This window comes from Rana temporaria, chromosome 4 (assembly GCF_905171775.1).
Source record: "Rana temporaria chromosome 4, aRanTem1.1, whole genome shotgun sequence".
Classification (NCBI taxonomy): Eukaryota; Metazoa; Chordata; class Amphibia; order Anura; family Ranidae; genus Rana; species Rana temporaria.
The window spans coordinates 36,555,771-36,582,257 of record NC_053492.1 but is presented as its reverse complement, the minus strand read 5'-3'; the positions used below and the strand labels follow the sequence as shown (position 1 = coordinate 36,582,257).

The following is a 26,487-nucleotide window of genomic DNA, read 5'->3' as shown; positions in this document are numbered from 1 at the left end:
TCGGTTTCGACACCAAAATTTATATTCGGTGCACCTCTAGTGGAAAGGCTAACTTTTAAAATTGAATTAAACCGTGGATGTGGTTAAAATAGAACATTATTGTAGCTTGTGTCTACTTTGTCTGTATTGCCCATTGTAGGGCTTTGGGATACTGAGCCGAAATTCAATTTTCAATTTTCAAAAAATTCAGCACAACTAGCTTCAGCCTGATGTTTCCGGCGTGTAAAATAGAAAATGTAAATTTCGGACATGATCATACCAAACTGTTTTGAAGTTCATAGTACAAAACAAACAAAATATCTGCTTGGCCAGCAAAATCCCTCTTCCCCCAGCAAACCCCTCCACCAGTAAAAATATGCTCTCCCACAGCAACCCGCACCAGCAAAAAATTCCCCCTGCCCCAGCAAAGCCTCCATTAGCAAAAACCCTCTCTCAGCAAAACCCTCTTCCCAGTAAGCCCCCTCCTTCCACTGAGTTGACACACCTACCTACCTCTCATATAGTGCTGTCCGGGAGAATAGGGGAAGGCCTCCTAAGCTTCCCCTTAACTCTGACATGTGACAGGTCAAAGTTGAGGAAAAGCTTAACCACTTCAGCCCTGGAAGAATTTACCCCCTTCCTGACTAGAGGACTTTTTGCGATTCGGCACTGCGTCGCTTTAACTGACAATTGTGCGGTCGTGCGACGTTTCACCCAAACAAAATTGATGTCCTTTTTTCCAACAAATAGAGCTTTCTTTTGGTGGTATTTGATCACCTCTGCGATTTGTATTTTTTGCACTATAAATAAAAAAAGAGCGACAATTTTGAAAAAAAAAGCAATATTTTTAACTTTTTGCTATAATATATATCCCCCCAAAAAATATATAAAAATATTTTTTTTCCTCAGTTTAGGCCGATACGTATTCTTCTACATATTTTTGGTAAACAAAATTTGCAATAAGCGTTTATGGATTGGTTTGCACAAAAGTTATAGCGTCGAAAAATAGGGGATAATTTTATAGCATTTTAATTATTATTTTTTTTACTAGTAATGGTGGCGATCTGTGATTTTTATCGTGACTGCGACATTATGGCGGACACATCTGACACTTTTTGGGACCATTGTCATTTATACAACGATCAGTGCTATAAAAATGCACTGATTACTGTGTAAATGACACTGGCAGGGAAGGGGTTAAACCACTAGGGGTCGAGCAAGGGGTTAAGTGTGACCTAGGGAGTGATTCTAACTGTGGGAGGGCTGGGCTACAAGTGACACGACAGTGATCATTGTTCCTGATGACAGGGAGCAGCAGATCACTGTCCTGTCACTAGGTCGAACAGAGAAATGCCTTGTTTACATAGGCATCCCCCGTTCTGCCTCTCCGTGACACAATCACGGGCCGCCGGCTAACATCGAGTTCCCGTGGGCCTGCGAGCACGGTCACAGAGAGTGCAGTGGTCACACGGCCACTGCACGACTTTTTAAAGGGGACGTACCTGTACATCCATTTGCCCACCGCTGCCACTCTGTCGACGTATATCGGCGTGCAGCGGTCAGCAAGTGATTAAAGTGAAACTAAATCTTCCCATTCTTTACAGAAAAGGAAGCTGCCATCTTAGTCTCTGTTTGATCTGCAACTGCCGTGGTGATGCCGTGGTGATGCACATGTGATACGACATGAGCCATTTGATGGCTAGATAGTTTGATTGAGAGTCTAAAGCCACTGTGACAGTTATCATTCATTTGGGAAACAGTTAGGCTCCATTCACACCTTGGCGACAAAACGCCCGACGCCCGACGCTCGATACGCTGGAGGGGCGAATTTGCATTGCTGTCTATGAGATGGTTCACATCTCACGCCGAACGCCAAAACGCCGTACGCCTGCCGCCTGAAAACAAGTCCGGACCCTTTTTTTCAGGCGGCATTGGCGTTCGGCCATAGACAGCAATGGAAATGATTTGTGTAAAAAAAAAAAAAAAAAGTTACACAAATCGCGGCAAAATACGCCACATACGCGGCGTTACTTGTCGCCTAGGTGTGAATGCAGCCTTAAAGGGTAGCCTCACTTTCGTGTGGGAATTTTTTTTGCAAATAAAAAAATAATAATAATATAGCGTATACAATAGCGACTCAAGTCATATTGGTATTGAATGTTATTAAAAATTACCTTTCCTTTTCAATTTTCAGCGCTGTAATTTTCTGTAAAATGCAAAGCAAAATGGCTATCTGGAGGTGTTCTGAAAATGTCATTTCCTGCTTGTGTGATTGGCTTACTGATTTTCCCAGAAGTCTGCACTAAGATACAAGTCAGACTTTTGACACCCCCTGCAACAAAAATGTCATTTTTGGTGAGATACTCCCAAATGTAAATCACGTCTAAAGGGACGCATACCCTGCCAATTTCCTCATTAGAGCCCTGCAGGTGCAGCAGCTGATTGTTAATTATAAAAGCACTCCCAAACAGGTTCACTCTGCACATGGACAAGCAAACAGCTATTTCTTCAAAATAACAAAATGTAGGACTCTGCAACAAAGTTTATTAAAGGGGTTGTAAACTATGGATTAAGGTGAAAAAACACCTTGCAGTGTCAGGCTCCCCCGTTTTACTTACCTGAGCCACGAATTTCCGTGGGTGCGATCCCGCAGCGCTCTCTCCTAGGCTTCTCGGCTCTTCATTGGATAGATTGGTAGCAGCGCAGCCATTGGTTCACGCTGCTGTCAATCAAATCCAATGACGCGGCCGAGTCATACACTCGGCGGCTATGGACGCTGAGTGTATGACACGGGAGCGTGCACGCAAGGAAACCCCCTCGGGAGAGAGCTTCCCAGAGGGGGTTATCTATTGCGGGGAGGAGCCGCGAGAGCCACTGTGGGACCCCAGAACAGGAAGATCGGTGGAGGCAAGTATGACATGTTTGTTATTTAAAAAAAAAAAACTGAACCTTTAGTATCACTTTAAAATCCCTGCAATGTACATAGATCACGCAGCGGGTAATGTTCTTTTCTCAACAAAAGTGGAGTTATGCCTCGTAGACACAATCGGATTTTCTTTTTGAACAACGTTTGACGGTTTTTCCAACGGAATTCCGCTCAAGCTTGGCTTGCATACACACGATCACAGAAAAGTTCTCTTAAATTTTCGACCGTCAAGAACGTGGTGACTTACAACACTACGACGAGCCGAGAAAATGAAGTTCTATGCTTCCGAGCATGCGTCGGAATTTTGCGTGTAGGAATTGCTACAGACGATCGGATTGTCCGATAGGAATTTTTTCCTTCGGAAAATTCGAGAACCAGCTCTCAATCTTTTGCTGGCGGAAATTCCAAAAGCAAAAGTTCGATGGAGCATACACACGGTCGGAATTTCGGTTCAAAAGCTTACATCGGACTTTTGCTGTCGGAATTTCCGATCATGTGTACAGGGCATCACTCTTTATGGCCACTTTCACACAAGCTAAATCTGCCAGCGGATCTACCTGACCATCATGGATCTGTCTGCTGATCCCCACTGAGCAGGCAGATGACAGGTCCGTGTCTGCTCCACTTATGCCGAGCGGACACGGACACAGGCTGCTTTCCTCTACGAACAGTCGGATAAAAACAGACCACATGTTAGTTGACATCTGACTGTCGTCCAATCCAATACGCCAGATGGATGGGGAATGGATCAAATCCAATGTCTATTTACATCTGCCGCTCCATAGAGGACAATGGATGGTCCAATCAGGTCTGCATAAAAAACAGACAGCCAGACCCAATCAGTCCGCCCGTGTGAAAGAGACTTGAATCAGTGGGTTTATTTCCGCTTTGTGCCACTGATGAATCTAAAGCTGGACAGGGTAGCCAGGGGTGGCCTTACAAAGCTGTGGTCAATGTAACAATGTGTGTCTGGTGGGAGGGGGTGTAATCCTAGAGCACTGGTGTCAAACACAAGGCCCTCCAGGCCATTTCATGTGGCCCTCGCACCTCTCTTGCAGCTGCAGGAGAGCTCCAGCCCTCCTCTGGTCCTCCACCAGACCCTTACTTTCTTAAAAGCAATGCATCCAGCTTCTTCCCAGTAGCAGTATAAGGAAAGGGGGTGCACTGTGTTGTAAGGGACTTCTGATAGTAGGGTGGCTCTTGACATCTAATGTAAGGGGAGGGGATGCACTGGACATCTAATCTTACAGAAACAACCGGCAATCATTATGCTGATGCGGCCCACAATGAAATTTAGTTTGACACCCTTATCCGAGAGCATCCCTAACATGGTTGTCCTGAGGTGGACAACCCAACACACTTCTAGGTACACTAATAGAAGAAAACAAACTAAAGATAATTTATTTAGGGGTTACATGTGTAAGACTGCGTTAAGCAATGCCTCCACCTGTCTTAATAAGTTTCTTTCCAGGATTGGTCATACAGCTGCAGAACCCACCTCTGTGGCGTACAGGATGTCGATGATTTTGGACAAGATGCCATTGCTCTCGCTCTCATGCTCCTGACAGATCAGCTCGATGTCTCGCAGCTTAGTGAAGTAGAAATCTCGTTCTTTCTCCAGCCCATCCACTGTCAGCTTCAGCTCCATTAACTGGATAGACAGTAAAAGATGAATGTTAATCAAAATCTCAGGATCTTTAACGGGTGGGACTAATGTGTATATACAGTACCTCACAAAAGTGAGTACACCTCTCACATTTTTGTAAATATTTTATTATATATTTTCATGTGACAACACTGAAGAAATGACACTTTGCTACAATGTAAAGTAGTGAGTGTACAGCTTGTATAACAGTGTAAATGTGTTGTCCCCTCAAAATAACTCAACACACAGCCATTAATGTCTAAACCGCCGGCAACAAAAGTGAGTACACTCCTAAGTGAAAATGTCCAAATTGGGCCCAAAATGTCAATATTTTGTGTCGCCACCATTATTTTCCAGCACTGCCTTAACCCTCTTGGGCATGGTGTTCACCAGAGCTTCACAGGTTTCCACTGGAGTCCTCTTCCACTCCTCCATGATGACATCACAGAGCTGATAGATGTTAGAGACCTTGCGCTCCTCCACCTTCCATTTGAGGATGCCCTACAGATGCTCAATAGGGTTTAGGTCTGGAGACATGCTTGGCCAGTCCACCACCTTTACCCTCAGCTTCTTTAGCAAGGCAGCGGTCCTCTTGGAGGTGTGTTTGAGGTCGATATCATGTTGGAATACTGCCCTGCGACCCAGTCTCTGAAGGGAGGGGATCATGCTCTGCTTCAGTATGTCACAGTACATGTTGGCATTCATGGTTCCCTCAATGAACTGTAGCTCCCCAGTGCTGGCAGCACTAATACAGTCCCAGACCATGACACTCCCACCACCATGCTTGACTGTAGACCAGACACACTTGTCTTTGTACGCCTCACCTGGCTGCCACCACACACTCTTGACACCATCTGAACCAAATAAGTTTATCTTGGTCTCATCAGACCACAGGACATGGTGTCAGTTATCCATGTCCTTAGTCTACTTTTCTTCAGAAAACTGCAGGCTTTCTTGTGCATCATCTTTAGAAGAGGCTTCCTTCTGGGATGACAGACATGCAGACCAATTTGATGCAGTGTGCGGCGTATAGTCTGAGCACTGACAGGCTGACCCCCCCACCCCTTCAACCTCTGCAGCAATGCTGGGAGCACTCATATGTCTATTTCCCAAAGACAACCTCTGGATATGACGCTGTGCACATGCACTCATCTTCTTTGGTCGACCATGGTGTGGAACCTGTCCTGTTAAACCGCTGTATGGTCTTGGCCGCTGTGCTGCAGCTCAGTTTTGAGGGTCTTGGCAATCTTCTTATAGCCTAGGCCATCTTTATGTAGAGCAAAAATATTTTTTTACAGATCCTCATGGAGTTCTTTGCCATGAGGTGTCATGTTGAACTTTCAGTGACCAGTATGAGAGAGTGAGAGCGATAACACCAAATTTACCACACCTGCTCCCCATTCACACCTGAGACCTTGTAACACTAACGAGTCACATGACACCGGGAGGGAACATGGATAATTGGGCCCAAGTTGGAAATTTTCCCTTAGGGGTGTACTGACTTTTGTTGCCAGCGGTTTAGACATTAATGGCTGTGTGTTGAGTTATTTTGAGGGAACTTGTGTGACTCGTCATGCATGACAAATCTTTCCCCATGGTTTCCAATGATATCCATTCATATATGGGCAACTTAAAGTTGCAGCAACTTCAAAGTAGTTAATGAACTACTTTGGTCCGACTTCTATGCAACGTGAGGACCATAGACTTCAATGTTAGCCCTCAAAAGTAGCATGAAAGTCATACCTGAATGCTATACAATGCAACAGTTGTGCAACTGTAGTCCATTATCACTGGTCAAAGCAAAAGTTGTATCCAAGTTGCACCCATCCAAAGTTGCAGCCAAAGCCAGGATAGGGTATGTGACCCCATCTAATCCTGCCAGCATACAACCTTCAGCAGATAACTAAACCCAAGAACAAAAAAAAACGAAGCTTACAGTCTTTGTTTTTTTCAAGCTAAGAACATTTTCAACAAATACAGAAAATATCTGTTGATCTTGCCAGAAATGTGTCCTTGTCACTTCCTGTGAACTGTACAGATAAATATTTTCCTAGCTATCTTCTGTAAACCACCAATCCTGCCCCACCATGTAAGAAATACAAACATGTTTGTAGTCCATTTTAGAAAATCAGCCTAGGGTGACAACCATGGCTCCCTCCATAGATACAGTGGAGGAGCGACATAGCCACTGAGAGACACACATGTGTTACAACATATAAAGGCATTTAGAACAATGGTTCCCCTCCAACCTTGTGTTAAAAATTTGGAGAAGGTCCTTTTCTGTTACAGCATGACTGCGTCCTTGTACACAAAGTCAACCCCATAAAGACATGGTTTGATGAGTTTGGAGTTGAAGAACTCGGGTTACCTGCACAGAGTCCTGGCTTCAAATTTACTAAACACTTTTGGAATGAACTTGAGCACCAATTGTGAGCCAGGTCTCATCCAACATCAGTACTTGACCTCACAAATGCCCTTTTGGCTGAATGGGCATTATTCCCCACAGACACACTTTAAAATTATGTGGGAAGTCTTCTAGTGTAGGAGGCAACGCCTGAGTGGTCTGCACAAGACCCTGACTGACTGAAGACCATTTGGCTGAACTGGAACATTGATTGCGAGCGTGGTCTTCTCATCCCTCAGCAGAACCAGACCTCCCAAATATTCTTCTGGCTGTATGATCACAAATTTCCAAGCTCTCCAAAATTTCATAGAAAGCCCTCCCACAACAGTGGAAGCTGGTATATTAAAAAAGGCAGAGAATTCCATAAATAATGCCCATGGTTTTTGAATGGGATGTCTAACATATATAGGTTTGTACATATGATTTACATGTATGTCTCTATTACCCAAACAAATCCACATACCAAATGGTTTTGTCTTCTATACCGGAAAGTGGGCTGCACTGCTTATAAACTATTTAATGTTTTTTACTACACATCTGATTTTGTGGGATTAAAGTTGAATGCCATCAAAAAGGTTGAGAAAATCAAATTGTTTCCACGCTGATCTATAATGTATGGAGTTATCTTCTGATTGTGAGATAAACACTTTTCAAATAAACGTTACAAAATGAAAGGCAAATGTACCATTTATTTTATATCGACCAATTACTTCCAACATCTGTTCAAATAATACACCTGGACTCAATTGCATAAAATGTGTGTATGGCCAATTTTTACGTTATTCTATCGGCCTGTGTTTGCAGGAGGAGGTGAACCTGGGCTCTGACCAGTGGCGGTGCGTCCATAGTGGGCGCAGGAGCGCCGCCCCCTCTCTCCTCCTGCACCAATCAATCAACAATACATAGCTTCATGCATTGCACAAAGCTATGTATTGTTGCTGCTGCCGCCCACTATTCAGGTGTCCGGCCCCCTGTTGAGCGTCGCACATCTGAATAACAGCGGTGGGCGTGTTTTGGAATTGCCTGATTAGAGCGATATGCTCTAATAGGCTTCTCGATTGGATCCTGTGGGCTCTAATCGGCTTCCAAATGGTTAACCAGAGGGCGCACGGGCTGTGTGTTCCCTGGTTAAACAGTGCTGTGTTAGGGAATCACTTCTCTAACACTGCCCTGCCTCTCAGCCAATCAGGTGCACCGGGTCTGGTTACCGGTCACTTGATTGGCTGAAACGACATCAAGGGCGGGAGAAGACATCGAGGGAGCGTGGAGAGGACGGCGCTGACCCGAGGAAGGTAAGTGCTGGGCTGGGGGCGGAAACTGGCTGCATTTGGGGGCACAAACTGGAGGAAATTGGGGGCACAAACTGGTGGCAATTGGGGGCACATACTGGCAGCAATTGGGGGGACAAACTGGCTGCATTTAGGGGCACAAACTGGCAGCAATTGGGGGGACAAACTGGCTGCATTTAGGGGCACAAACTGGCAGCAATTGGGGGCACAAACTGGCGGCAATTGGGGGCACAAACTGGCTGCAATTGGGGCACAAACTGGCTGCAATTGGGGGCACAAACTGGCGGCAATTGGGGGCACAAACTGGTGGCAATTGGGGGCACAAACTGGCGGCAATTGGAGGCACACCCTGGCTGCATTTGGGGCACAAACTGGCTGCTTTTGAGGGGACAATTTGGCTGCATTTGAGCAGACAAACTGGTTGCATTTGAGGTGACAAACTGGCTGCATTTGGGGGGACAAACTGGCTGCATTTGGGGGGACAAACTGGTTGCATTTGAGGGGACAAACTGGCTGCATTTGGGGGGACAAACTGGTTGCATTTGAGGGGACAAATTGGCTGCATTTGGGGGGACAAACAGGCTGCATTTGGGGGGACAAACTGGTTGCATTTGAGGGGACAAACTGGCTGCATTTGGGGGGACAAACAGGCTGCATTTGGGGGGACAAACTGGTTGCATTTGAGGGGACAATTTGGCTGCATTTGAGCGGACAAACTGGTTGCATTTGAGGGGACAAACTGGTTGCATTTGGGGGGAAAAACTGGTTGCATTTTAGGGGACAAACTGGCTGCATTTGGGGGGACAAACAGGCTGCATTTGGGGGGACAAACTGGTTGCATTTGAGGGGACAATTTGGCTGCATTTGAGCGGACAAACTGGTTGCATTTGAGGGGACAAACTGGTTGCATTTGAGGGGACAATTTGGCTGCATTTGAGCGGACAAACTGGTTGCATTTGAGGGGACAAACTGGTTGCATTTGAGGGGACAAACTGGTTGCATTTGAGGGGACAAACTGGTTGCATTTGAGGGGACAATTTGGCTGCATTCGAGCAGACAAACTGGTTGCATTTGAGGGGACAATTTGGCTGCATTTGAGCAGACAAACTGGTTGCATTTGAGGGGACAAACTGGCTGCATTTGGGGGGACAAACAGGTTGCATTTGAGGGGACAATTTGGCTGCATTTGAGCGGACAAACTGGTTGCATTTGAGGGGACAAATTGGCTGCATTTGAGGGGACAATTTGGCTGCATTTGAGCGGACAAACTGGTTGCATTTGGGGGGAAAAACTGGTTGCATTTTAGGGGACAAACTGGCTGCATTTGGGGGGACGAACTGGCTGCATTTTAGAGGACAAACTGTGTTTACTGGGCACAGTGACGGCAATTGATGTTTTTATTTTTATTTTCAGTTTGTTTGCGCCCCCCAAAAATTTTGAGCATCAGCCGCCACTCTGACATTAAAGTTTCATGCTCTCTTACCTGCTGGTTGAGTTCTACGATCCGTGAATCCAAGTCATTGCCACCGTTCCGGGTGATGGGTGGGTTTTTCCGTACAGGGTGGGTGACGTTTGGCAATCGTGCTAGGGGCTGCATTGTCTTGGGGCCCGTAGGGGATGTTCTCTGGGGCACTGTGGAAGGCAGTGAGAAGGAACACATTACAGAGATAAGTTGAATAACTAATCGCCACTGATAATGCCAATCATGTAACCAAATCAGTTTTCATATCTGGACAACTAGACTACTGATCACGTCTGCTTGTAGAATAAAAGGAATGTACAGCATTTAGCATGCTTATAATGTTTTGTATTTCTTACGTTCAGGGGAAAAAAATGTATAATCCCCACTGCAAAAAAGTTTGAAATTTGGGACGCTGTGTAAATATATATAAAAACAGAATGCAATGATCTGAAAATCTCATAAACCCATAATATATCAAATGTTTAAACTTTGCCATTTCAGGCTTGGTTCACACCTCCGACAAATGCGGCTCATAGCGGGGGGCCGGTGCATCCCTGTTCTCCATTTCAGGAAGGAATCAGGGTCGAATTTGTGCATAAATTCGGCCCTGAAACGGATCCAAAGACGCACAGCGTTCCAGCAAACCGCTCTGCAGCTGCAATGGAAATACGTGAACCGGCTCCATACAGACCCGGTCACAATCTCCTGTCATGCGAATTTGATGCATCCAATTTTGCATAGGTGAGAACCCAGCCTTAAGAAAAAAAGAAGGTCATTTTGAAATCAATGGCAGCAACATGTCTCAAAAAAGTTAGAAGAGGGCAACAAAAAACTGGCAAGTAAGTGGTACTAAGAAGAAAAAGCTAGAAGAACATGTTAATTGGCAACAGGTCGGTAACATGACTAGGTATAGGAAAGAGCATCTTAAAGAGTGAGGCCCCGTACACGCGTCCGAGGAACTCGACGGGCAAAACACATCGTTTTGCCCGTCGAGTTCCTTGTGAAGCCGCCGAGGATCTCGGCGAGCCGAAATTTCCCATTGAACAACGAGGAAATAGAGAACATGTTCTCTATTTCCTCGCCGAGGTCCTCGTCGGCTTCCTCGACCGAAAGTGTACACACGGCCGGGTTTCTCGGAAGAATTCAGCTCCGACCGAGTTTCTGGCTGAATTCTGCCGAGAAACTCGGTCGTGTGTACGGGGCCTCAGAGGGGGTTATTTACAAAAGGCAAAGTGCACTTGAAATTGCACTGAAAGTGAACTTAGAAGTGCAGTCGCTGTAAATCTGAGGGATAGATCTGAAATGAGGGGAAGCTTTGCTGATTTTATCATCCAATCATGTGCAAGCTAAAATGCTTTTTTTTATTGTCCTTGCATGTCCCCCTCAGATCTACAGCGACTGCACTTCCAAGTGCACTTTCAGTGCAATTTCAAGTGCACTTGCACTTGTAGTTTGCACTTGTAGGGCAAAGTGGATTTGCCTTTCGTAAAAAAAAAAACAGAGTGTCTCAGAAGTAAAAGGCTAAAGATTTATTCGATCTGAAGAGAAATCAGAGTATGAGTGTCTCAGAAGTAAAGATGGGCAGAGGTTCACCAACTTGTAAAAAGATGTGTCTAAAATTGTCAAACAATCTTAGAATAAAGTTCCTCAATGTAAAAATGCAAAGACTTTAAATATATCATCATCTACAGTACATAATATCATAAAAAGATTCTGAGAATCTGGAGAAATGTATGTGTGCAAGGGACAAGGCTGAAACGCAATATTGGATGCCCGTGATCTAAGGGACCCTCAGAAAGCACTGCTTTAAAAACAGGCTTGATTCTGCATTAAAAACAGGCATCACCGTATGAGCTCAGGAATACTTCACTGTCTGTGAACAGATTTCATTGTGCCATCCAAAAAGCAAGGTATAGCTCTATTATGCAAAGGAGAAGACATAGCTGAACATGATCCTGAAACACTGCTGTCTTCTCTGGGACAATGCTCATTTAAAATGGTCTGTTGCAAAGTGGAAAACTGTTCTGTGGTCAGACGAAACTAAATTTGACATTCTTTTTGGCAACCATTGGTGTTGCATCCTCCGGACTAAAAAGGAGAGGGACATTCTGGCTTGTTATCAGTGCTCAGTTCAAAAGCCTGCCTCACTTATGGTATGGGAATGTATTATTGTGTATGGAATTGGTAGCTAGCACATCTGGAAACGCACCGTCAATGCAGAAAAATTTATTCAGGTTTTAGAGCAGGATTTTTTCCCATCGAGACAATGGGGGTTATTTACAAAAGGCAAATCCACTTTGCACTACAAGTGCAAACTACAAGTGCAAAGTGCACTTGAAATTGCACTGAAAGTGCACTTGGAAGTGCAGTCGCTGTAAATCTGAGGGGTAGATCTGAAATGAGGGGAAGCTCTGCTGATTTTATTATCCAATCATGTGCAAGCTTAAATGCTGTTTTTTATTTTCCTTGCAAGTCCCCCTCAGATCTACAGTGACTGCACTTCCAAGTCAACTTTCAGTGCAATTTCAAGTGCACTTTGCACCTGTAGTGCAAAGTGGATTTGCCTTTAGTAAATAGCCCCCAATGTCTTTTTTCAGGGAAGGTCTTGCATATTTTAGCAGGACTATGTTAAACAGCATACTGTATCTATGACAACAGCATGACTTCATAGTATGAAGCCTCGTACACACACACGGTTTTCTCTGCAAGAAACAGCAGGAAAACTGCTGGCAGAGATTTCTTGCCTAGTAAACTGTGCGTGTGTACGAGGCTTTGAGGGACGAGAGAAAACTGCCCAGAATCTAGACGAGAAAAATAAAGAACCTGCTCTCTATTTTCTCGTTGTGATTCTCGGCAGTGTTTTCCCTACCGAGAAACCCGAGCTGTGTATACTTACCTGTCGGCGTGGAAACCTGCGCATGCTCGAAATGACTTTGACGCATGCGCGGTAGCTTCCAAGGCATAGGTAGGGTGAAGCAAGATGGCGGCGACGGCATCGAATGTGACGAGCGCATACGTCACTGCGTTCGTGCCATTCAAAAGAACAGCGGGTTCTTTTGAATCGTATGTGTGTACACTCGGCCGGCAAGAGAATCTTGCCAGGAATCTCGTCAGGAAAAACAACGTTTTTTTCCTGACGAGAATCTGGGCTGTGTGTACAGGGCTGAAGAGTTTGGGTGCTTAAAGGGGTTGTAAAGGTACAATTTTTTTTCCGAAATAGCTTCCTTGCCTTTAAATGTCCTTATTTCTTCTGAGAAATCCTCACTTCCTGTTCTTCTGTCTGTAACTCCACACAGTAATGCAAGGCTTTCTCCCTTGTGTGGAGTGTCGCGCTCGCCCCCTCCCTTGGACTACAGGAGAGTCAGGACGTTCTCTACGTTACAGATAGAGAAATGAGCTGTGTGTTAGTGGGCGTCCTGACTCTCCTGTAGTCCAAGGGAGGGGGCGAGCACGACACTCCACACCAGGGAGAAAGCCTCGCATTACTGTGGTGAGTTACAGACAGAAGAACAGGAAGTGAGGATTTCTCAGAAGAAATAAGGACATTTAAAAGCAAAATGGAAGGATGAGGTAAGTGAAGGAGGACTGCACTAAGGTAAAGGAAGCTATTTAGGAAAAAAAATTGTACCTTTACAACCCTTTTAACTGGTTTGCCTGCATTCTGGACCTTTCACCAACTGAAAATATTTGGTGAAACTTGGAACCAAAAAATACAACAAAGAAGACCTAGGACTGTTAAGCAGCATGAATCCTATATCAGGTAAGAATGGGACAACGTTCATCTCCCAAAACTCCTCAGTTCCCAGATGTTTACAGAGTGTTATTAGAAGAGGGGATGCTACACTGTGGTAAACATAACCGTGTGTAAACCTCTTTGAGACATGTTGCTGCCATCAATTTCAAAAATCATTTTTTTTATTTGTTTATTTTTTATTAAAATGGTAAATTTTCTTAGTTTAAACAATTTATATGTTTTCTATTTTCTTTTGTGAATAAAATATGGGTTTATGGGATTTGCAAATCATTGCATTCTGGTTCTATGTAGATTTAACACAACTTTTTGGGAACTGGGGTTGTATTTGTCTTTTTTATTGGCTAAATCTAGAATACTAAATATGGAAGTAAATCAGAAAAATTGTAGTTTTTTTAGAGGTTTGTTGTAAAACAAAATTGAACAGCAGAGAGTTTGGATGGCACACACTGCAGGATGATTTACGCCAGCCATACATTTTTCGAAGTTCTGTCAGTTCAGCTGGAACTGCCTGAATTTCAATCCATGTATGTCCCCCTTTTTTTAACAGAAGTCGATCTACCAAGCGATTTCTGTACATCTGCCCTGTCGCATTTATCACGCTCAATCGCTGCTGTGGATGGGGGAATCCAGTTCATTTTGGTTGAATGAAAGAAAAAAAACCTGACCCTTCTATGGCCTGCCTTACACAAAAAGGAAACGCTCCTCTCGCCTCTTTACCACTTTCGCAGGTAATACAAACAAATCATACAACTAATTAATCTCTATGCAGGATACTTCTATAAAAGCAGATAGTGCTGAGCTGAGATTTCTTATAAGAAAAGCCAGCATGCCCTGAAAACTACGCTCCACAGAGGCACCCTGTATATATATGGGCGGAGCGAGCGACGTGCTGACGTCATCACCCTCTTTCGCTGTATCTCCATATGAACGGGTTTGCCTGTTAGCGTCCGGCCGGCGCTACAGGCTCAAGGCTTGTTTTTCATCTGCTAAATGTGAGTTGTATACTTTATACCCTGTTTTTAAATAAATCATCCTGGCTTTCCTGTTGGATTCCTATATGCTGTATTTGGTCCATTAGGACCTTTTGATCTGGTAAGCCGATTATTTGGCTGGTGGTGGATTCACATTGGGTCTTCGAGGGATCACAGAAACACACTTAGGGCCAGATCCACAAAGAGCCGGCGTAACGTAAAAATTTCCATTTAAGTAACACTGCCTTAAAATTTCTACCTAAGTGCCCGATCCACAAAGCACTTACCTAGAAATTTTCGGCTGTGTAACTTAAATTCCGCCGGCGCAAGGCGTTCCTCTTCAAATTGGGGCGATTCCCATTTAAATTAGGCGCGCTCCCGCGCCGGCCGCATGCTCGTGACGTCATTTTCCCGACGTGCATAGCGCGAAATTACGTTACACCGAGCTTTGTGGATCGAGGCGGCATTTCGACGCAAAATGCCCCCAGCGGCGGATGCGGTACTGCATCCTAAGATCCGGCAGTGTAAGTCCCTTACACATGTCGGATCTTCTGTCTATCTCTTGGAAACTGATTCTGTGGATAAGTTCCAAAGATAGAAACAGGGATACAACGGCGTATCAGTAGATACGCCGGCGTATCCCTTTTGAGGATCTGGCCCTTAATTTGGAACTGCACGGGTGTATATGTAGTCACACCATTCTATGGACTTTTCCTTACATCCATTTTTTGGACTTTATGGGCCAGATTCTCAAAAGAGTTACGCCGGTGTATCTACACATACACCGGCGTAATTCGAAATTCCCGCCGGCGTATCATTGTTTTGTATTCACAAAACAAGATACGCCGGAATTAGGCTAGGATCCAACTGGTTTAAGTCACTTACACCGTCGGATCCTAAATGCAATACAACGCTGACCGCTGGGTGGCGTTTACGTTCAGGTCTCATTTGACTATGCAAATGAGCCTGATACGCCGATTCCCGAATGAATTTGCGACGCGTCCACGTCGTTTACGTAAGCGCAAGGTTACCCCTGCTATATGAGGGGTAACCTTCCGCCAGTCCGCCGTATGCCATGTTAAGTATGGCGTCGGGTCTGCGTCGTCTTTTTCCGTCGGTTACGTCGTTTTACTAAGTCGTTCTTGAATACGACTTTACGTCAATGACGCTCACGTCGGCGTCATTGACGTTTTCCGTCGTGAGCCGGAGCATGCGCACTGGGCTATCTTTCAGCCCGGCGCATGCGCAGTTCAATCGGCACGGGGGCGCGCTTAATTTGAATACAAGCCGCCCCTTTTGAATTACGCAGCCATACGCCGGGCCATTTACACTACGCCGCCGCAAATTACGGAGCAAGTGCTTGGAGAATACGGCACTTGCTCCAGTAAGTTGCGGTGGTGTAGTGTAAATAGCTTACACTATGCCAACGCCGATTCTACGAGAATCTGGCCCATTATATTTTTAAAAAAAAATAATTTTTATTATTTTATTTATATTTTTTTACTCATCCACGGATGGACTAAATTCATCTCTGTTAATCATATGGACAGAGCACGTGTGTAAATCGCACGGTATTCACTTATGGTGATATATTTTGGTGCTAGCAATCAATTTCAATAATATATGCTCATGTACCAATATTAATAAGGCACATAGGTTTATCCCACAGGTTGATGTGCTCCCTTAATGGTAGCACATCCTTGGTATAGCGCAACTATTTATTTTCCATATATATATATATATATATATATATATATATATATATATATATATGTGTGTGTATGTGTATATATATATATATATATATATATATATATATATATATATATATATATATAAAAAATTTACAATTGATAACAGAAACAAAAATAACAGTTTATTCTTAAAAAAAATCATAATTTGTATAAACACATCAGCAGTAGATAAATATAATCATACCTGCTGTGCCAATTGGTTTCTTGGGCTTGTTGAAGACCTGGTCTCCTGGGTTAGGTGGGGGCGCTACGTCTTGTCCTTGTCTGGCCAATAGAGGGTCATAATCCTTCCCATCGTAATTTGCATCAAATAATTTCTTAAACCACTGGACGAATTCAAAGTTGTCCTGGAACTTTCCTTTCACTAGTTTCTCTACTGGAATAATCTGCAGAGAGGTAGAGATTATTTGTGTCTGTACTGGGATGGAGTCTGACATTGACACATCACAGCAAAGAATCCAGGTAATACAGTGCATGAATGATCCAAAAATGTATTGAAAGTGTATCTTAAGCCAAAACCGTCTTATTAGCTTGTACAGAGTAGAAAGCGTTTAGAACCTCTGTTAGGGTTCAATTGTTGCCTGTATGCTTACTTGGGAGATTTGCCTGCTCTAATTGTTGTGGTGACTACTGAAAAGTGGAGGAAAAATCTAAAATTTTGAGTTGTCACTAAAATAGAAAAAGATGGGAAATCCTCCAATCGGGACACATGTTCCAATGACAACTGCCAAAGCCATTTGGAGAGATTTCTCCTTACTAAGAGAAATCTCTCAAATACGATGCAGAAGGAAAACAAGAACAGCAGAGGTGTTTAAAGCGTAACTTCTCTTGTTCCTCTGGTGGAGGCAGAAGGTGGTCATTCTTCCAGGACTGGGCAGCGCTAACGTAATGACTTGTGAGTGCCTCTTAAGCCGCGTACACACGATCAAACATTTCCACAACAAAGCCGTGGATTTTTTTCCGACGGAATGTTGTCTCAAACTTGTGTTGCATACACACAGTCACACAAATGTTGTAGGAAGATCCGAACGTCAAGAACGCGGTGACGTACAACACAAATATTTTTGTGTTTTGGAATTGCATACAGACGATCGGAAGAACTTTTCCCATCTGAAAATTTGAGAACTCTCAAATTTTCCGCTTCGGAAATTCCAACAGAAAATGTCCGATCGAGCCTACACATGGTCGGAATTTCCAATCAAAAGCTCACATCGAACATTTCTTGTCGGATTTTTCCGATTGTGTGTGTGCATTTGTCCTGGAATACTTTGAGCCCAGCTTTCGGAACGACACGACCCCTAGGGGGCAACAGGCTGGGTTCATAGAAAATAGGCAGAATTATATGACTGTTGTTCTGCTCAAAGAAGACTGCTTGAGCTGAACCAAGGAAGAAGTTGAGGACAGCATAAGGATATGTAGAACTTCAAAAATATTTTTTTAACACATGGTGGGGTAGGGGTAGACTTAAAAAAAAAAAACTAGAGTTCCCCTTTTACCATTCCCTACAAATCTTTTATTGTTTACATTAATATGTGTCCACACTGACACCAATATTCCAAACCCTGACTTCAACCATCAAAGACTGGAAAGAAAAACACCCTAGGTAAATGACTCTTTAGTAAAATAATGTCATAACATGTTTAGTAAGATCTCTTTTGCATAACTAAGCTAAAAGTGGTTATAAAGACTGAAGTTTTTTTTACATGAATGCATTCTATTCAGTATGCAGCTCCCCCCCTCAGCCTCCTCCAATACTTACCTAAGTCCGATCTCACTCCAGCGATGTGCACTAGAGCGTGGGCTCTCCCAGGTCTCTCCCTCATGACTGGCTGAGATGCAGCAGTGGGAGCCATTGGCTCCCGCTGCTGTCAATCACAGCCAGTGAGTTGGGACCAGGAGGTGGGGCTGAGCCACGATCTCTGTGTTTTATGGACACAGAGAGCTGGCTTGGGAGCTAGTACACACGAGTGCCCCCATTGCAAGCGGCTTGCTATGGTGACACTCCCGAAAGGGTGGAAATGCCATAGAATGCCTGCAGGGGTCCTGAGAAGAGGAGGATTGGTGCTCCACCTTGCATAGAGCAAGTAAGTATAACAATTTGATTTTTTTGTATTTCCTTTACAATCACTTAAATCCCAGACTTACGGTATAAAGCATATTGATCATGTTCAAAAAGTAATGAACACTCCAATAGTGAAATACCATTTAATACATGATATGGCAAGAAGTTTATGGACACCTGACCTGACATGAGCTGGTTGGACATCCTATTCCAAAACCATGGACAATTATATAGCGCTGCCCCCCTTGTGGTTAGACCAGCTTTCACTCTTCTTGGAAGACTTTCCATGAGATTTTAGAGTGTGTCTGTGCACACATTTTCCCATTCAGCCAAGAGAACATTTGGGGGGGGTTGGGTACAGATGTTGGATGAGAAGACCTGGCTTGCAATCATTGTTCCAATTCGTCCAAATAGTGTCCAGTAGGGTTGAGGTCTGGGCTCTGTGCAGGCCACTCAAGTTCCTCCACACCAAATTATTAGGTAGATTCACAAAGAGTTAGGCCGGCTTATCAGTAGATAAGCCGACCTAACTCAGAATCTACGCCGACTTATGTTTAAGCGTATGCGCAAACAGAGATACGCTTAAACATATCTAAGATACGACGGCTTGCGCCGTCCTATCTTAGATTGCAATATTTCGGATGGCCGCTAATATGTAAATGACTAGATACGCCGATTCACGAACGTACGCCCGGCCGACACAGTACTTTTACGCCATTTAAGTTAGAGATAGGCCGCCTAAAGTTAGAGCTTAGCCCTACATGGAATAGTAATGTTACGTATGGCCGCCATTCCCGTGTCGAAATTCGAAATTTTTACGTCGTTTGCGTAAGCCGTCCGTGAACCGGGATTTACGTCGTTTACATCCACGTCAAAATCAATAGGCCCGTGCGGCGTACTTAGCCGCAATGCACACTGGGAAATGTAGGCGCCCGGCGCATCCGCAGTAAAGAAAAAAAACGGAAAAAACGTAAGGTCAAGCCTTATTAACATAAAAAACGCCCCCCTTACACACATTTGAATTCCGAGCCCTTACGCCCACCTGCTTTAGGCTACGCCGCCGTAACATAGCAGGCAAGTACATTGTGAATCATGTACTTGCCTCGTTAACTTACGGCGGCGTAGCTTAAATGCCTTAAGCTACGCCGCCGCAAAGTTGCGGCAACGTACCTGAATCTAGGCATATGTCTTTATTGAGCTGGCTTTGTGCTGGAACTGAACTGGAATTTTCCCAAACTGTAGCCAGAAGGTTGGATGAGCACAATGGTCTAAAATGTCTTTGCCTGCTGTAACATTAACCATACCCTTCGCTGGAAACACCTGAACATAATGTGGAGGGCTGTCTACATAAGTTTGACAATACAGTAGCTGTGATGGTCAGGTATCCACAAAACCTTGGTAATACATTCTACCATAAAACACTGTGACCACCACAACGTAAGTGTATATATATGGACCCGCACACACTGGACACAGCAAACTTACTTTGTCTACGCCCATCTTCTTAAAGGCAGCCTGTAAGACTTTGAAGTTGTGGATGTATTCATGTTCCAGCTTGGCCTGAAATTTCACTTTTTTCAGTAAGATACAGCCGGGGAAGAGCATGTCCATAAACTGACAGTACGCCGCACCTGTAGAGAGATGACAACTGCTACAGAACCATTTATATTTTCTTTACCCTCCAAAATACTAATTCAGTCCAAACACTAAGAGTTCTAGTTAGATCTTGTATAACACTAATGCCGCGTATACACAATCGGAAATTGTGAGCTTTTGGTCAGAAATTTTGACCATTTGTAGGCTCCATCAGAATTTTTCTGTCGGAACTTCCTTCAAGATAGGAAAAGTTCTTGAAGGAATTTCCGATCGTCTGTATGCAATTCCGATGGAGAAAAATCCTACACATGCTCGGAATCAAGTCGATGCATGCTTGGAAGCATTCACCTTCATTTCTCTCGGCTCGTCATAGCGTTGTACGTCACCGCGTTCTTGACGGGCAGAATTTGATGTGACCGTGTGTATGTAACACAAGTTTGAGCCGGAATTCCATCTGAAAAAAATCCACAGATTTCTTGACGGATTTTCCGATCGTGTGTACGTGGCATACATAGTTACATAGTTAGTCAGGTTGAAAAAAGACACAAGTCCATCCAGTTCAACCACAAAAAAAAAAAAAAAACACAGTACAATCCTATACACCCAACTCCATACCCACAGTTGATCCAGAGGAAGGCAAAAAACCCCAGCAGAGCATGATCCAATTTGCTACAGCAGGGGGAAAAATTCCTTCCTGATCCCCCGAGAGGCAATCATATTTACCCTGGATCAACTTTACCTACAAATCTTAGTACTCAGTTATATTCTGTACATTTAGGAAAGAATCCAGGCCTTTCTTAAAGCAATCTACTGAGCTGGCCAGAACCACCTCTGGAGGGAGTCTGTTCCACATTTTCACAGCTCTTACTGTGAAGAAACCTTTCCGTATTTGGAGGTGAAATCTCTTTTCCTCTAGACGTAAAGAGTGCCCCCTTGTCCTCAGTGTTGACCGTAAAGTGAATAACTCAACACCAAGTTCACTGTATGGACCTCTTATATATTTGTACATGTTGATCATATCCCCCCTTATTCTCCTCTTCTCAAGAGTGAATACATTTAGTTCATCTAATCTTTCCTCATAGCTGAGCTCCTCCATTCCTCTTATCAGTTTGGTTGCCCTTCTCTGCACTTTCTCCAGTTCTCCGATATCCTTTTTGAGAACTGGTGCCCAAAACTGAACTGCATATTCCAGATGAGGTCTTACTAATGATAGTTAATAGTAGCACTGATTATTTGTCCTTTCTACTTGATTATTATCTTCACTTACAGTACATGTCTGTCCCACTCTATTAGACCTATCTAGTCTCTCTCATTAGATGCCCCTTTGACTTCATTAGTGCCATGAAGAATAGGGCCCTTATGTTGAGGTCTGGTCTATTTAAACCACATTTGAAAGTGGAACCCACCACAATTTTTTTGCTATTATAGCAATTCCTCCTAAAAAGTGTTATTTTAGGTATAGGTGGAGCCCAGTGGGTTGTTTCAGTCTTTGGAGTCTTCTATGTAATCATTAGTCCAAAAGTGAGATCCCTCAGCCATAATTTTCTCTATGTTCCTGTAAACCTGGGAGTTCTGGGTGTCCATAGTCACCTTTCTGTGTTCCAGCTACCACTGGTACATTCTCCATAACAGTAAAAAATAAATAGAAATCCAGCACAGATGGTGGTCATCAGATAACAAATCACCAGGTGGGCAAATCTAAGACAAGGAAGTAAAGCCCTGCCTCTACCAAGATGGCTGCATCCACCTAGACATGCAATGCAGAACCAGGCATGGTAAGTCATTAATGGTGGAAAGATCCGCTGTAGGGAGACAAGAGGTGATACTGGTGACTAGTTCTTTGCCCTCTGCTTAGCATTTTTGGGCACACCTTCCACAAGAAGCAAACCTTAAGAGACTTTTGGTATATGAAGCTTCAACTAGATTCCCATTAGAAGTATTTTAACAGGGACATCGGCATCTGAAATTTTTGGAAATGTCCAATGGACATAAAATTACAGGCTGCAGTGCTGGAACAGCAGGGAGTTAAGAGACATGGGACATTGGAGAGGTGGGTTTAAGAACCCTTCTACTGATTGGGGATTGGCCTTTTGGAAATTTCAATAATGCTGACAGGGTCACTTTAATTACCGTATTTTCCGGCGTATAAGACGACCTTTTACACCTAAACTTCACAGCCAAAAAACGGGGGTCGTCTTATACGGCGGGTGAAGCGGCCACCAGATGGATGTCAGTGCGATGCACTCTGCTGATGAATACAGAGCCTGCTAAGCCTGCTCGGATTGGAGACAACCTCTGCCAATCCGAGCAGGATACATTACAGTGAGTCAGAGTGGCACGGGCTGATGATGTCACAGCCTCTGCCAATCCGAGCAGGCTTTGTATTCATTAATAGAATACATCGCTCTCCGTGGTTGACTCAGCGCCGTATGGCTTCAAATTCAAATGAGAAGAAGGAAATCTAGGCAATATGAAGCCTCAGAAGGGGGGGTCGTCCTATACAGTGAGTATAGGCAAAAACAGTAGAATAAAGGGTCGTCTTATACGTCTGGTCGTCTTATACACCGGAAAATACGGTAAGTCCTTTTTTAAAGAAGAATTCCAGGTGTGGACATTGGTCCAACTTGGACCATTGTAAATGTCTACATACCATACCTGTGGAGTCCCTCTAGAAGCTGGAAATCACTGTCCGTTACTTCAGTGATTCCCACTAGCTTCCATTTCCTGTGTCGATCGGCTTCTCTACTGCTGCATTCTCAACAAAGGAGGTTGGCCACTTGGCTCGGGTGCCACTAAGAGATCACTGTGTATCTTATCAAAGAATGCAAAACGTTCTCTGACTGGACTTGTCCAATCAGAGAATACTTTTCATTCAATGAGAAAATGCAAACCAATCTCTGAATGGTGCAAATGCCCAGCAGCTGACCTCCTGTGTTCAAAATGTAGAAGAGCAGGAGCTCTGCATGGGATGTGGAAGCAAGTGGAGATCAGGGAGATTCATCATCTTTATTCATCATGTTTACCATCACCACCAAAAGTGAAAGCAAAAGAAAAACCTGAATTTTGGTTGTCCCAGAAAAAGTAATATAGGGGAATTTTTCCAATGTAGATACTAGCTCTGGTGATCCTGGTGACAACCAGGGTTCCCTTTCTTTGGAGGGATTTCATCTTACTTCCTGTCTTGGCTATGGGACAGGAAGTAAAGGGAAATCTCCCCAATGGGACACAGAGAGCAAAAATAAAATTGTCAGGAGTTATAACCCTATCTTACTCTATTCATTTTGAATTTAGTTCTACTTTAAAACAAGTACAGATATCTAATAACAAGAGGCCTTTATGTCCTTGACAAATCTTCCAATGCTACCTTTGTCTGTGACTACCTTTCACCAAAGCAAAATAAAATATGGCTTCTGTCCTACCTGAGCACAGCTGCTCAGTTTTGGTGTAGCTGAGTTGTAAAGAGTCGTTGACCCATGCCAGCATGTCATGACGACTCAGGTTCTCGCTGGTCACAGAGGTGGAATAAACATTGACCGCCATCCCCCAGCTGAAATATAAAAGTGTTGTCATTAGTGGTTATATGGGCTGTTCATCCTTGAGACTGATCAATAACACAATTCTTGTTGCACAATGTTACATTAATAACTTCCCGAAAGCACCAAATGTATCCCTTATAACTAATCATAGCTCTGTCCTTCACCGCAAAAAGAACCATGCGTTCCGATGAAACAATGAGTATTACATGATCTGAAGAAGGGCCCACACATGCGGAGTCCAATCACTTGTTTACAATTTACTTACCCAAGGTTAACACTAAAATATCAGTTTTGGATGGACTGACCCTTTAACCACTTAAGCCCCGGACCAATATGCTGGCTAAAGACCCATGGTGTTTTTACAGTTCGGGACTGCGTCGCTTTAACAGACAATTGCGCGGTCGTGCGACGTGGCTCTCCCAAACAAAATTGGCGTCCTTTTTTCCCCACAAATAGAGCTTTCTTTTGGTGGTATTTGATCACATCTGCGGTTTTTAGTTTTTGCATTATAAACAAAAATAGAGCGACAATTTTGAAAAAAATGCAATATTTTTTACTTTTTGCTATAATAAATATCCCCCAAAAACATATATCATTTTTTTTCCCCCTCAGTTTAGGCCGATACGTATTCTTCTACCTATTTTTGGTAAAAAAAAATCGCAATAATCGCTTAGCGGTTGGTTTGCGCAAAATTTATAGCGTTTACAAAATAGGGGATAGTTTTATTGCATTTTTATTTTTATTTATTTTTTTACTACTAATGGCGGCGATCAGCGATTTTTTTCGTGACTGCGACATTATGGTGGACACTTCGGACAATTTTGACACATTTTTGGGACCATTGTCATTTTCACAGCAAAAAATGCATTTAAATTGCATTCTTTATTGTGAAAATGACAGTTGCAGTTTGGGAGTTAACCACAGGGGGCGCTGTAGGAGTTAGGCTTCACTTTGTGAGTGTTTACAACTGTAGGGGGGAATGGCTGTAGGTGTGACGTCATCGATCGTGTCTCCCCTATAAAGGGGATGACGCGATCGATACGCCGCCACAGTGAAGCACGGGGAAGCTGTGTTTACACACGGCTCTCCCCGTTCTTCAGCTCCGGGGACCGATCGCCGCACTCGAGCGGCGATCGGGTCCGCGGGACCCGCGGTCCCGGAGCTTCGGACCGGGTCGCGGGCGCGCGCCCGCGACCCACCGCTGGGTACAAGTACAGGACGTATATATACGTGCTTGTGCCCAGCCGTGCCATTCTGCCGACGTATATGTGCAGGAGGCGGTCCTTAAGTGGTTAAGGTTCGCATCAGGAAGGATATGTCTTAGGTTGGAGAGATGAGGGAAGCTAGAAGGACAACTGATATAGAGGATGTGCTGGACACAGTAAATCTGTTTTCAGAGATAGATGCTGATGCAAAACTCACGTAAGGGACAGAAATGCCCTGCCTGACACACTAACACCCCCTGTAACTATAGCACTAACACTCCCTGTAACCCTAACACTAACCATCAAACTCTGCTACCCGCACAATACCACTCCTGTAAACGAAACACTTACCTTCCCTGAAACTTCAACCCTAGCCACTCAGTAACACTAACTCTCCCTGTAAACTCAACACTAAACCTCCCAGTAACCTCAACACTAACTGTAACGGGATGGCCTGTGGAACCCAGAATCCCTTAGAAAGTATGGGATACCCTTGCTTTAGCTCCCAGTGCACCTCTTATGTCTAAATCACCATGTGTCTTTTAGGGGCACAGGGTGAGCAAGAAAATAATGGACATTAAGAAATGTCTTGGATTACTTAAAATGGGACAGTCATATTTATCCACAATATTTCCCAGGATATATGCCATATTAGAAAGAGTGACTCATTCATACTGTTGGGACATATACTGTAAGAAGATGCTAATGTCATCACCTCCAGCCACCTGTCTGTTGTCTGTTATAATGTAAATAAGTCTAGGATAACTTCTAAGGGTTTTTCATTGTGGCTTGTGCTAATTGGCCCTGTAATTGTGTGAAGGAGTTCTGTGTTGATTGGTGATAATGTTGATTGTGTCTTCTGAGCTACAAGACGGCAAGTCTAGCCTAAAGGTCATGTCTCTGAGTCATCTTGGCTGCTTAAAGGGATTAGTAAATTAGCTCATGTTAATTAGGTCTGGTCACAGGTGTATTTTCAGAGTAATATGAGCAGGATATGTATCCACCTCCTCTTTTACTGTATATAAGCCTGTAGTCTTTCAATAAAGATTGTGATTTCTGCTTGAACCTCAACACGGATCGTCGTCTCGTATGTGGGGAAGAATTATTCATATGGGTTCCTTGTTTGCCGGGTTGGAGTGTCTGGTAGCTGCTTTGTGTCCGGGAATGGAATATCCTAAACAACTTTAAACCCTCTCATACACGGGGTGTCGTTACACTAACCCCCTCTGTAATCTCAACACTAAATCTCTTAGTAACCTCAACACTAACCCTCCCAGTAACCTCAACACTAACACTCCCAGTAACCTCAACACTAACCCTCCGTGTAATCTCAACACTAAACCTCCCGGTAACTGCAACACTAACCCTCCCAGTAACTTCAACACTAACTCTTCCAGTAACCTCAACACTAACCCTCCCAGTAGCCTCAGCACTAACCCTCCCAGTAACCACAGCACTAACCCTCCCAGTAACCTCAACACTAACCCCCCAGTAACCTCAGCACTAACATTCCCTGTGACCTCAACAGGGAGGGGGGTGACAGAGAGGAGGGGGGTGACAGAGAGGACGGGGGGTGACAGGGAGGGGGTGCCAGAGAGGAGGGGGTGACAGGGAAGAGGGGGTGACAGGGGGGGGGGCAGAGAGGAAGGGGTGACATGGAGGGGGTGACAGAGAGAAGGGGGGGGGGACAGAGAAGAGGGGGGCAAGCTGACAGAGCACGAGACCTCAGGAGACACACATTGTGACGCAGGACTCCGGGAGCAAGCAGGCGTGATTATCCAGTCCACAGTGGAGCCCCACCTCCACACATGACCAGCTCCGCATGGCCAATCACAGACCGTCTTGTCTGCCACCAGGCCTGCCCCGCACATGGCTTGTTCGGCCAATCACAGGTTACCCGCCCG

At 44.2% G+C, this 26,487-nt stretch overlaps 1 protein-coding gene across 4 annotated transcripts in view; it reads right to left on the bottom strand.

The window, feature by feature from the left end:
• The window catches only part of MAPRE3 (microtubule associated protein RP/EB family member 3), a 157,459-nt gene that overhangs the window by 7,573 nt on the left and 123,399 nt on the right, over positions 1–26,487 (bottom strand). For 3 of the 4 annotated variants that reach the window (XM_040348248.1, XM_040348249.1, XM_040348247.1), the window contains 5 exons: positions 23,262–23,389; positions 19,732–19,877; positions 16,369–16,570; positions 9,727–9,875; positions 4,404–4,556 (listed from right to left, as the gene is read on the bottom strand). In XM_040348248.1, coding sequence (XP_040204182.1) covers positions 4,404–4,556; positions 9,727–9,875; positions 16,369–16,570; positions 19,732–19,877; positions 23,262–23,389 — 778 coding nt within the window. Of the gene's footprint in view, positions 1–2,153; positions 2,312–4,403; positions 4,557–9,726; positions 9,876–16,368; positions 16,571–19,731; positions 19,878–23,261; positions 23,390–26,487 lie in introns of all 4 variants that reach the window. The other variant, XR_005748593.1, reaches the window with a different exon arrangement.